We start from the raw sequence: 10,549 nt of genomic DNA on the forward strand, positions 1-10,549 counted from the left end.
CCGGCCCTGCCCGCGCAGGCTGCAGCGCATGGCGCTGGCTCAGGCTGTGGTGCTGCTGCGGGGCAGTTCGGCACCCGCAGGCAATCCCGGCATCTCACCAGGAGAGAAACATTCGCAGGGTCTCTGCTTGCCCTTTGGCTTCAGCTCTGGGCCCCGCTCCCGCTTGCATAACGCACAGGGGGAGGCAGGGCCGGTCCCCCCGGGGCCCCCGCGCAGCCAGCCCATAAAGAGGGGCTCTGCGGCAGCTCCGCAGCTCCTCTCGCTCGGCCCGGCCCGGCTCCGCCCAGCTCCGTTGGGCTCGGCTCGGCTCCGCTCGACTGCACCCGGCTCCGTTCGGTTCGGTTCGGCTCCGCTCCGCTTTGCTCGGCCCGGCCCTGCTGGCAGCAGCCATGCGCACTGCGCTGCTCAGCCTCCTGGGGCTGGTGCTGCTCGGGGCTCTGCGCGCTCAGGACACCATCCCCGTGCAAGCCGACTTCCAGCAGGACAAGGTGACCCCGCATCACTCTGGGTGATGGGGGTTTGGGGTGTCTGGGGGGGATCCCTGCCCTGGAAACGTGTGCAGGGGGTGTTGCAGGTGGATGTGGGGCCAAGGTGGCCCCAACACTGGGACGGGCAGGGGGGCTGTGTGTGGGGTGCTCACGCAGACCCTGGCCCTGAGGACCCCAATCCCTACGAAGCCCCCGTGACTGGGGTTTGGTGGCTCCATGGGGGATGCAGGGTTGAATATGTGTGGAGCTGGGACACAGTGTGTCCTGCAGTGTGGAGTGGGTGTGGGTACACAGGGATGCTACAGGAGGGCTGATAAGAGCAATCTTAGTTTGAGGTAGCCCATGGGGATGGGCCATGGATCTCCCACCCCAACACAAACCCCATTTGCCCAGCCCAGTGTCCCAGAAGACCAAGGGCTGGGGTGCCCCACACACCCTCTGCCCTCCCACCCCTCTGTGCTGGCATGCTCAGGGTGCTTGCAGTAACCGCCCAGACAGGCAGCACCCAGAGCAGGACAGACCTGGCCTGGCTGTACATTGGAGGGGCCCAACCCCACAGCCCCTGGAGCCATCCAGGGAGGTGCTGGGGATGGAGGCACGTCCTGCAGGGATGGGGGTCCTGCAAGGGTGGTCCCAACACCACCAATCTCCAGGGCTGATGGTGCCCCTCTGAGTGTACCAAGCTGGTACCTGCAGGGACCAGGCTGGGATGAGCTGTGCTGGCCCCGGTGTCCTGACCCCTCCTTGGGCCTCCAGATGTATTGAAATGGCATTTTGGAGCCAGGCAATGCTGTCACCCCCTCCCTGGCTTGGGGCGAAGAGGAAGGAAACACCCCAAGTGCCAGGCACATCCTGCACCAGGGGTCTCCTGGCCTGTGGGTTTTGTGGACACCAGGAGCTGTAGCAGCTCCATGGGGACAAGGACCCAGAACCCCATCCTGCAGTGGGGCCAGCAGGGGAGGGGGAGGTGGCCTGGGCTGTGGCTGGCTGGTGGCCAGGGGGTGAGATGGGGTCTGTGTGCAGCCGATGACTGAGCAGAGGTTGTGTGCAGCTCACGGGGAAGTGGTTCAGCATTGGCCTGGCCTCCAACTCCAGCTGGTTCAAGGAGAAGAAGCATCTGATGAAGATGTGCACCACGGTCATCTCTGAGACCGCAGATGGGAGCCTGGAAGTCACCACCACCTACCCCAAGTATGGGCATGGGCAGGGGGTGGGCAATGCTGCCATGCCTGTGGCTATGTGTGGGCTGCAGCATCCCCCCCGGCCCCTCGTGTTGTACTCCCTAGGGGTGACCAGTGCGAGAAGAGGAACAGCCTTTACACCAGGACGGAGCAGCCGGGGCGGTTCAGCTACACCAGCCCACGTGCGTGCCCAGCTCCCAGCCCAGCACTGCAGGGACCTGCTCCTGGCCTCACTGGAGCACCCCAGTGCTGAGCTGGGCCCTTCCTATCCCCGCAGGCTGGGGCAGCAAGCACGACATCCGTGTGGTGGAGACCAACTACGAGGAGTACGCCTTGATGGCCACCCAGATCTCCAAGAGCACCGGCCCCTCCACCATGGTGCTGCTCTACAGTACGTGTGCCCAGGGACCTCTGTGCAGCCTGCCCCCCAGCAGCCGCAGGATGTGCTCAGTGGGGGATCTCTCCCATGGGAGAAGGGCAGCAGCATCTCCCAAGTTGGGGTGACCCATGGGGTGTCAGGGTCTGGCACCTCTGCTTGCTTGTCCCTTGCTGGGCTGCACTGCAGCAGCGCTCGGGGGTGCCGGGGGGGGCTGCCTCTCACCCTGCTCTTGGCTGCAGGCCGCACAGAGGAGCTTGGTCCTGAGCGCCTGGAGAGGTTCACGCAGTTCTCCAGGGAGCAGGGCCTGACGGACGAGGAGATCCTCATCCTGCCCCACACGGGTGAGTGCAGCCAGGGAGCAAGGCTGGGGGTGCATGGGGGTGGTGGGAGCCTGGGAGAGGTACCCTGTGGGGCTGAGAGGGAGGAGACCCTCTAGGCTTTCCCTCCCTCCCTGAGGGACCCATGTGGCTGTGGGGTGTCTCCATGGGGGTCTCTCAGGAGTCCCCCAGCCCATGGAGGAGCTGATCTCTGTTTTTCTTTCTCCTGCAGACCAATGCATGGCAGATGCTGCCTAGGTGAGTCCTACCTTCACTGAGGTCAGAGCAGCCCTGCAGGGGAGTATGAGTGTACTTGGAGATGCTCCGCCCCATCACTCTCCCCTCTCTGGTTTGCTCCTCTTACTGCTATCACAGATCATAAAATCATAGAATCCCAGTCAGGTTTGGGTTGGAAGGGACCTTAAAGCTCCTCCATCTCCAACCCCTGCCATGGGCAGGGACCCCTTCCACCGGAGCAGCTTGCTCCAAGCCCCTGTGTCCAACCTGGCCTTGAACACTGCCAGGGATGGGGCAGCCACAGCTTCTCTGGGCACCCTGTGCCAGCGCCTCAGCAGCCTCCCTGGGAAGAGCTTCTGCCTAAGAGCTCATCTCAGTCTCCCCTCTTTCAGTTTGAACCCATCACCCCTTGTCCCATCATCACAGTCCCTGATGAAGAGCCCCTCTCCAGCATCCTTGTAGCCCCTTCAGGCAGTGGAGCTGCTCTGATGTCTCCATGCAGCTTCTCTTCTCCAGGCTGAACAGCCCCAACTTTCTCAGCCTGTCTCCATGTGGGAGGTGCTCCAACCCCTGATCGTGCCCCCACCTGTCCCATGGCTGATTCTTTGGTGCCCCTGGGTGGTGGGTGCCCATGTAATCAGCGTGGGTCTGGCTGGCCCTGTGTGTCCCTGTCTCACCCCCATCTCTTTCAGACAGACCCACCAGCTGCTGCCGGCCGGAGCCCGGAGAGCACTGTGAGCCGGTGGCTGCCCCGTGCCCCCCATGCCCAGGACCCCCCAGCACTGCAGCAGCCCCCTCTCCCTGGCTTCACACCCACACCTGTACCCCCCACCCATTAAAGCCTGTATAAAACCAACACCCCCCCCCCCTTGTCTGCCGGGTCATCCTGAGGGGAGCCCCAGTGGGTTAATGGGGAGGAGGTGTTGGCTGTGAGCTCTGGATGTGGCTCAGTCCCGACCACCCCCATGGTGTCCCTGCCATGAGCCTGGATCCGCCCCGGCAGCAGGGCCTGTGCCTGGTGCCGGCAGCCTGGGAAGCCACGAGCCCTTCTGGGGGACTCTGGGGTGGGGCTCAGGCCTGGGCTCAAATCCTCCTCGTTGAGGTGGGACTGGTGCTGGCACTGCCAGGCCCTTGGGCCAGCAGGCAGCAGCCAAGAGCAGGGCACTGGGAGACATCCCTGTCCCCCTCCCTGTGGGTCATCACCTGCTCCCCCACTGCTCTGGGCTGGGTCCTGCACAAGGCTGCATTCATCCAGGACAATGGGGGGAAAGGGGCCAGCGCTGTCACCCAACACGGGTGCAAGTGATCCCTGCTCTTGTGTAACCTGTTTCATCAAGGGGGCGGGAGGATGCTGCCAGCGGTGGGGGTATAAAGGTGGGTGCGGGAGGAGACGGGTCCCAGCAGCCTCCCCTGCCCGCACGCAGCTCCCGCTGAGGATGACGGCGGCGCTGCCCTGCCTGGCGCTGGCGCTGCTGTGCGCGCTGCGCGCCGCGGCCGAGGTGCCCGTGCAGCCGGGCTTTGACACCCAGAAGGTAACGAAGGGCAGGGGCTGCCCCCAGCCCGTGTTGTGTCCCCAGGCACCCCGAGGAGCCCCCGGCCCTGAGCCCGCCCCAGGGCAGCTCCCAGGAGAGGGGGTATCTGTGCACACTGGGTTAGTCCTGCCCAGCGCCTGCCCGGGATGCCCAGATCCAGCCCCGCTGCAGGGACACGGACACCCGGCACTGTGATGCCCCCAGACGCGTGGGATTGCCCCACGGAGCACGGGCCAGGCGCTGCGCTCACCTTTCCAGTGCAGACCCGTGTGTCCTGCATGCAGGCGGGTGCCAGGTCCCCGTGTTAGGTCTGCACATGGCGTGGCAGGTTCCTGCACTGGACTGTCACACCTTCCACAGAGGGTGGCAGGTTCCCCTGGTAGGTGGCAGGTTCCCATGCCTGTCTCAACCCCGCTGGTGATGTCCTGCTGCAGTTCGCAGGGAAATGGCATTTTGCAGCCACTGTTTCCAACTGCTCCGTGTACCTGAAGATGAAGGATGGGATGAAGTCACCCATCGCCACCATCAGCTTCACACCAGAGGGGAACCTGGCTATGAAGCTTGCCTGGCCCCTGTGAGTGCCAGCCTGCTCAATTAGTCCTGCTTGGGCTCTATCCCCACCAATGGAGCTGGGAGAGGATCATCCTGCTGCTGCCCCACAGCGCTGGGCTCCTCCCCGCTCTCCCCATCTGCTGGCCTGCCAGGTGGGGTCTAGCCCCCTTTGTCATTCCCATTTTCCCTCTCCAGGCCGGACAGATGCCAGAGGTTGGAGCTGCTCTTCCAGCGGAGCGGTCAGGCAGGACACTACACAGGTATGGGCGGTCAGGTGGAGCAGAGCCACCCACACCCTGCACAGAGGGGGTGTTCAGCCCCTCTGCCCCATGGCTGGGCCAGGGGCTGTGGGAGCATGGGTCTGCTGGATCCCACGGGGGTCCCCTGGTTCCCTTCATACCCCCCTCAGGCCCTGAGCTGTGAGCCCCAGGAGGGGCCATGGAGGTGCTCAGGCCTTGCCACTTTGACTGCTGTGGCCCTTCAGCAGCACAAGAGAAGAGGGAGCTGCGTGTGATGGAGACGGACTACAGCCACTACGCCATCGTGCACGAGACCCAGCACAGGGAGGAGCAGCCCAGCACCATGCTGCAGCTCCTCAGTGGGTATCAGGAGCAGGAATGGGCACCCACAGCTCCCCACGGAGGGACATGGGCATGGGTGGGGGGCAGGGGCTGGGCTTCCCACTGCGTTCCAGGGCCCCCTGCCTCAGCACCCCATGTGCTGTCAGCCAGGGAGTTCATTTGGGGTGCATTAAACCTTGCACCAAAGATATCCCCCATGGGTTGTGGTTTGACCTGAAGCTCCCCCAGCCTCACCAGCCACCCCACACCACCCCTAGCAGGTGGGTCCTCATCCCAAGGGGCTTGTGCCCCTTTGCTGGCAGCCCTGGGCAGCTGTGGGGTGCCCGGTGTCCACCCTGCACCTCCATAGCTTCACCTTTCCCCTTCCCTGGGGCCCCATTGCTGCCCCATGGGAGCTGGAGCCCCAGTGTGGGGTTCGCTACTGGGTCCCCCCACACAAAGCCCCTGCTTTGGGTGTCTGCAGCAAGGGAGCAGGATGTGAGCCCCCTGCTCCTGCAGAAGTTTGAAGAGCTCATCCCTGCTGTGGGGCTGACCAAGGCCATGCTGGCTGTGCTGCCCAAGTCGGGTAAGTACTGGCAGGGCAGGGGTGCACGCACAGCCCCTCTGCATGGGGATGCTCAGGACACTGCCCATGGCCTGCTCACCCCTCTCGTTGTTTTTCAACAGATCAGTGCACCGCAGCCATCAGGTGAGCGTGGCCAGGGGATGCTGGGTGTCCCTGCTGGCATGGCCAGGGCTGAGCAGGGACCTACAGCCCCCCAGGGACTCCCTGCCTGCCTCGGGGCTCTGCATCACTTCTCTGCTCCCTGCCCTAACTCATCATCATTCCCCCCTGCAGCTGAAGGGGCTGGTGCCAGGACCATGGTTCCTCCAGCTCTGGTGGAAACCAGGCTCTGCTCCCTGCTCCATGATACCCTTTCCTCTCTTTCCTGTCCTCCGCTGCTCCACGCCAGGATCACACTTCACCCTCTGAAATAAATAGGTGCAGAAGCTGCCCCAGAGTTTGGTGCTTTTGTTTGAAGGAGCAGGGGTGCTGCCAGGGTCCCCAGACACCCCAAGTCCCATGCTCCTGGATCCAACCCTTCCTCTCAGCACCCCAGGGGAGCTGGGGTTCATTTGCTGTGCTGTTTGCTGTGCCCGGTGTGCTGAGGAGGGGGAGCAGAGGATGGGGAAGGTGCAGGGGGCAGTGCTGGGGATGTGGGCAGGGGACGACTGAGCTGGGATGAACAGGGGTTCATGCAGCAGGTCTGGGCAGGCAGCGTTAAGCACTTGGGCTGCCCATCCCTGCCTCCTGGGCTCTGGCTCCAGGCAGGCAGCTCATCCCCAGGACACCCAGTTGCAGCTCCCCAGCTGGACTGAGGCTGCCCCATGGCTACCCTGGGTAGGACAGGGACCTCCCATGCATGTTCCCATCCCCCTGGCTCCCCCCACCTGCCCACTGGCCACGGTAGAACCAGAGCCAGGGCACAGGGGGACATCACACTCTGGGAAGGAGGGGACACACTCTGACAATGACACGAACTCCTTCCTGCTGTCCCTGCTCTGGGTGCATCCTGCTTTGCAGACCCTGAGCATGCAGAGGTGCACCCACAGAGGTAGGTGAGTTGTGCAGCACCGCAGGGTCAGAACATCAGTGGTGTGCAGCTGCCTGGGCTTGGGCACGATCCCAGTAGCAGCCCTGGGGCAGATCCAGCCTGGCCAGAGGGATGGGTCACTGAGCTCCTTGGTAACAGCGCTGCTTGGGGCCAGTGCCGGGAAGGACGTCCCGACTCTTCCCAGCAGCTTTCCACCATCCTGCTGGTAAACAAATGCTCTTTTAGTTCTTTCACAACCAACTTTGTCCTTTTCACAACCAAGCACATAGGGGAAATCCTGAATTTCAGCACTGGTGTGGTGCAAGAATTCCTGCAATGGGCTGCTCAGCCCCTCCTGGTGCCCTTTGGGCACTTCCCCTGTGCTGCAAGGCTGTTTACTCCGGAGCGACCTCAGCTCTTGGAAACCGTCTGCCCCAGCCAACCCTATCGCCGGGATGTGTGGAGGGGAGGAGAGCCAGGTACTATAAATTCAGCAGCCCGGGCACCGCTCCCCATCCTGCTGGTGAACCCAGAGGAAGCTGCGGCGAGATGAGGACCATGGGGCTGAGCCTGGGGCTGGCGCTGCTCTGCCTCCTGCGCGTGGGGGCTGAGGACCTTGGTGCTGCAGAGCTGGACATGAGCAAGGTGACCGCAATATCCTGGGAAGGGCAGGCGGGAGCGTGGCCACCGCTGATAGGGTGGGGACTGCAGAGGTGGCTTTGTGTTGAGGACATCCCCTGGCTCTGGTGTCCCACCGAGGTGAGGGGGTGCAGGCAGTTCCTTGAGCCTGGAGGGGCTGTGGGTGTCCCGTGGCCTGAGGGTGTCCTGGCTCCGTCCCAGCCCCTCCCTGCTCCCCTAGGCTCACAGCCTGCCCCCACTGCCAGATTGCAGGGAAATGGCACATCACGGCTATGGCCACGGACAATGAGAGCTACCTCCAAAAGAAGGATCTGCTGAAGATGGCAATGACGTCCATCGAGGTCCTGGGGGACGGTGACCTCAATGTCTCCTTTGCTATTCCCACGTAAGTGCCAAGCACTTTCCCTGTGGGATTTACTGACCTCCCCTTACCTCTGCTGGTAGGACTCCACTCAGGTGCCTCCACCCAGTACCCACCAAAGATTGGGGTGGGGTGAGGCAGGACCTCCAGCCCCATGGTGTACAACAGGGGCTCGGCAGCGCTGCATCATGGGGATCCCTTCCTCAGGGGTCAGCACCAGCCAGGAGCAGTCCCACTTTTACAGCTGAAACTCTGCTGCTCCTGGCACGGATGTAGCAGGTTGATGTGGGACCCCATGATCAAAGCTCTCCCAGCAGGACCAGCCTCATCCCAGAAGCTCAGAGGATGAGCAACGGAAGGGCTGCATGACCCCACAGGACACCCCTCAGGCCAGCCCAGGCACCCATTGCTCTGTCCCCATCCCTGCCCTGGCCACACCAGCAAGTCCCATGTTTGGGGAGACCCCTGAGCCCACATCTGCAGGGGAGGGAAGAGATGTCACTTAACCCCAGATGAAGCATTCTCCACTGCTTTGCAGCCCGGGGCAATGTATGAGACTGATGTCGATCTACAAACCAACAGGAGTTCAGGGTCAATACTACAGCTCTGGTGAGTGGGGCTGAGGCAGCAGCACTTCCCCATCATCCCCATGTGAAGCAGCCGGTTGTCCCTGAGACATGGCCCTCCTGGGGTCCTGGGTGGGGCATCCCTCTGCAGTCGCTGCACCCCAGGGCTGGTGTCCCATAAGCGGGCAGATTTCTTGGCTCCCTCCCTCTGGGATCAGACATGCCCAGACCAGGAGTAAACCCTGGGGAGAAGCAGGTTAATTCTGCAAGGGGGCTGTGGGTGGCTGTTCCCAAGGGATGGAGCAGGAGTGGTTTCCCAGAGTTAGTCCGTCTGTGCTCCTCGGCTGTCTTCTTCCCAGTCCCTCTGCTCTGCTGCCGTCTGTCGGCTCCCGCAGGCTTTCAGAGGAGCCTCAGCAAGGGGATAAACCAGGAGAGGGAGGCACAGAAGACTGAGTGGGCCCAGCCCCTGGCATCCCGGCTCGCACTCCTGCAGCCTTTGTGCAAGGTGAGAATTCCAGGTGATTAATTGTTCCCTTTCCTCCACGTCCTTCTGCAGACAGAGGCTATAAGACAGCGCAGGTGGTGGACACGGACGGCAAGACATATGCAGTGGTCTTTGCCACCAGAGTGAAGGATGGGAAGACCCTGCATGCCCTGAGGCTCTACAGTGCGTAACCAGTGGTGCTCTGAGCAAGGGTGGGCAGCCTGGGGGTGTCCCAAGAGGAGGCCAGGAGCCAGGGGACCCGTGGGGACCCCTCCTCAGCACTGCCCTCCTGCCCTGGGTGGGGTGCAGGAGCGGGAAGTGGCAAGTGTGTGGCAAGGAAAGGGGCAGTGAGCTGACACTGAATGGGGGGGCTGGGCTCAGCTTCTGCACCCAGGGGGAGTCCATGGCCTTGGGTCAGTCCCTTTGGAAATGGGTCCTGCTGCAGGGGCTGGGGATGGAAACCAAGAAAGGAAACATTGTGCTGGTGCCAGGGCCTCCACTTAGCATTGTCCCCGGGATGGGTGTTTCATGTCCCTGGCCACCACCCCTTTCCAGCACCTTTCCCACTGCCTCCAACCTTCCCTGGGGACCATCATTAGCCCATCTCACCCGGGTGCCCAGGAGATGCGAGGAGCTAACTCATGTCCTCACCCCTAGCCAAGACCCGGGAGGTGAGCCCCAGGCTGGCAGTGCTCTTCAGGAAGCTGGCAAGGCAGAGGAGCTTCACCAACGACATGATCGTCATGCTGCCCGCCCAGGGTGAGCGCTGCTCGTGCATGTGGGGCTGGTGTGGCTGAGCCAGGACATGCGGCTCAGGCCATCACTGCTGCGGTTCTGCAGTCTGAGCTGCCAGGAGGAAGCCAGAGCATGCTGGCCTGGCATGCTGTGGCATGACACAGCCTTTCTCTTTGTTTCCACAGACGAATGCAGCCTCGATCAGGTGTAGGTGAGTTGCCGCAGTGCAATGTGGTGTTTTGCAATGTCCTCAGCTGGAAACTGCCCCGTTGGTGCTCCAGAAAGGGCCATTGTGAACTCTGGGAGCCACATTGCTTGAACCTGACTCCCAGGTAGGACTGTTCCCTTTGGAGCTGCTCCGAAGTGGAGATCTCCAGGGCGCAGCTGCCCAGTGGTGAGCAAGGGCACTTGAACCAAAACCACCCGGTCAATGGAGAAAGAGCTGCAGAGCTCCTGCAGCAGCTAGAGCCATGACTGCTTCTGGCCAGAGGGGCCTGGGGCTGTGGACCAGCAAAACTGGTCAGAGGTTAGGTTTGTTGTTGGCCCACTCCGACACATGATGTCCCACCACACTGATACACACTCAGTTGTAGGGCTGGATCCATTGCTGGAGATGCCTCACCCTACAGAGCCAACAGAGACAACCAGTATACAATAAGCTGATGCTGATGGGGAGCCCTGCTTGTCATTCTCCATTGGCCTCCCCACTCAAATATTCAGCCCACCTCTCCTGCTGTTTTCCAGGAGGTGCAGGCTGGCTGGTGGCTGCTCCTGCCAAGCAACGCAAGACCCACACTCTGAAGCTCCAGGCTGTTGCTTCCGCATGCTTCTTCTGAGCTCAGTGGTGAAGGCCATGAGACATCCCCCTCTTCTCCAGCATTCAATCCCTCCTTCTTGCCAAATAAACAGCAACTCACCCCAGA

At 62.3% G+C, this 10,549-nt stretch overlaps 3 protein-coding genes across 3 annotated transcripts; all 3 read left to right on the top strand.

Moving 5' to 3' along the window:
• The first annotated feature begins 72 nt into the window (after nt 1-72).
• LOC101880123 (lipocalin-like) lies at nt 73-3,458 on the top strand. The gene is made up of 7 exons (XM_005143544.3): nt 73-488; nt 1,540-1,679; nt 1,775-1,851; nt 1,947-2,060; nt 2,288-2,389; nt 2,598-2,623; nt 3,295-3,458. The coding sequence occupies exons 1-6, from the start codon at nt 390-392 to the stop codon at nt 2,621-2,623; spliced, it is 558 nt and encodes a 185-aa protein (XP_005143601.1). The 5' UTR covers nt 73-389; the 3' UTR covers nt 3,295-3,458.
• Nucleotides 3,459-4,038: 580 nt separating this feature from the next.
• Nucleotides 4,039-5,959, top strand: LOC117436807 (lipocalin-15-like). Its single transcript, XM_034067757.1, has 6 exons — nt 4,039-4,134; nt 4,569-4,708; nt 4,882-4,955; nt 5,174-5,284; nt 5,731-5,832; nt 5,934-5,959. Exons 1-6 carry the CDS (start codon nt 4,039-4,041, stop codon nt 5,957-5,959), a joined length of 549 nt encoding a protein of 182 aa, XP_033923648.1.
• A 1,317-nt stretch (nt 5,960-7,276) lies between these two features.
• Nucleotides 7,277-10,549, top strand: LCNL1 (lipocalin like 1). Its single transcript, XM_005143543.3, has 7 exons — nt 7,277-7,486; nt 7,726-7,865; nt 8,380-8,450; nt 8,964-9,074; nt 9,549-9,650; nt 9,812-9,837; nt 10,371-10,549. The coding sequence occupies exons 1-6, from the start codon at nt 7,391-7,393 to the stop codon at nt 9,835-9,837; spliced, it is 546 nt and encodes a 181-aa protein (XP_005143600.1). The 5' UTR covers nt 7,277-7,390; the 3' UTR covers nt 10,371-10,549.

This window comes from Melopsittacus undulatus, chromosome 11, assembly GCF_012275295.1.
Source record: "Melopsittacus undulatus isolate bMelUnd1 chromosome 11, bMelUnd1.mat.Z, whole genome shotgun sequence".
NCBI classification, from domain to species: Eukaryota; Metazoa; Chordata; class Aves; order Psittaciformes; family Psittaculidae; genus Melopsittacus; species Melopsittacus undulatus.

Coding starts and splice junctions, on each gene's coding strand:
- LCNL1 (XM_005143543.3), top strand. CDS start 7,391: ATGAGGACCATGGGGCTGAGCCTGGGGCTGGCGCTGCTCTGCCTCCTG. Junction 7,866..8,379: donor GTCTCCTTTGCTATTCCCAC/GTAAGTGCCAAG, acceptor ACTGCTTTGCAG/CCCGGGGCAATGTATGAGAC. Junction 8,451..8,963: donor GGGTCAATACTACAGCTCTG/GTGAGTGGGGCT, acceptor GTCCTTCTGCAG/ACAGAGGCTATAAGACAGCG.
- LOC101880123 (XM_005143544.3), top strand. CDS start 390: ATGCGCACTGCGCTGCTCAGCCTCCTGGGGCTGGTGCTGCTCGGGGCT. Junction 1,852..1,946: donor GTTCAGCTACACCAGCCCAC/GTGCGTGCCCAG, acceptor CTATCCCCGCAG/GCTGGGGCAGCAAGCACGAC. Junction 2,390..2,597: donor CCTCATCCTGCCCCACACGG/GTGAGTGCAGCC, acceptor TTTCTCCTGCAG/ACCAATGCATGGCAGATGCT.
- LOC117436807 (XM_034067757.1), top strand. CDS start 4,039: ATGACGGCGGCGCTGCCCTGCCTGGCGCTGGCGCTGCTGTGCGCGCTG. Junction 4,956..5,173: donor ACACTACACAGGTATGGGCG/GTCAGGTGGAGC, acceptor GCCCTTCAGCAG/CACAAGAGAAGAGGGAGCTG. Junction 5,833..5,933: donor GGCTGTGCTGCCCAAGTCGG/GTAAGTACTGGC, acceptor GTTTTTCAACAG/ATCAGTGCACCGCAGCCATC.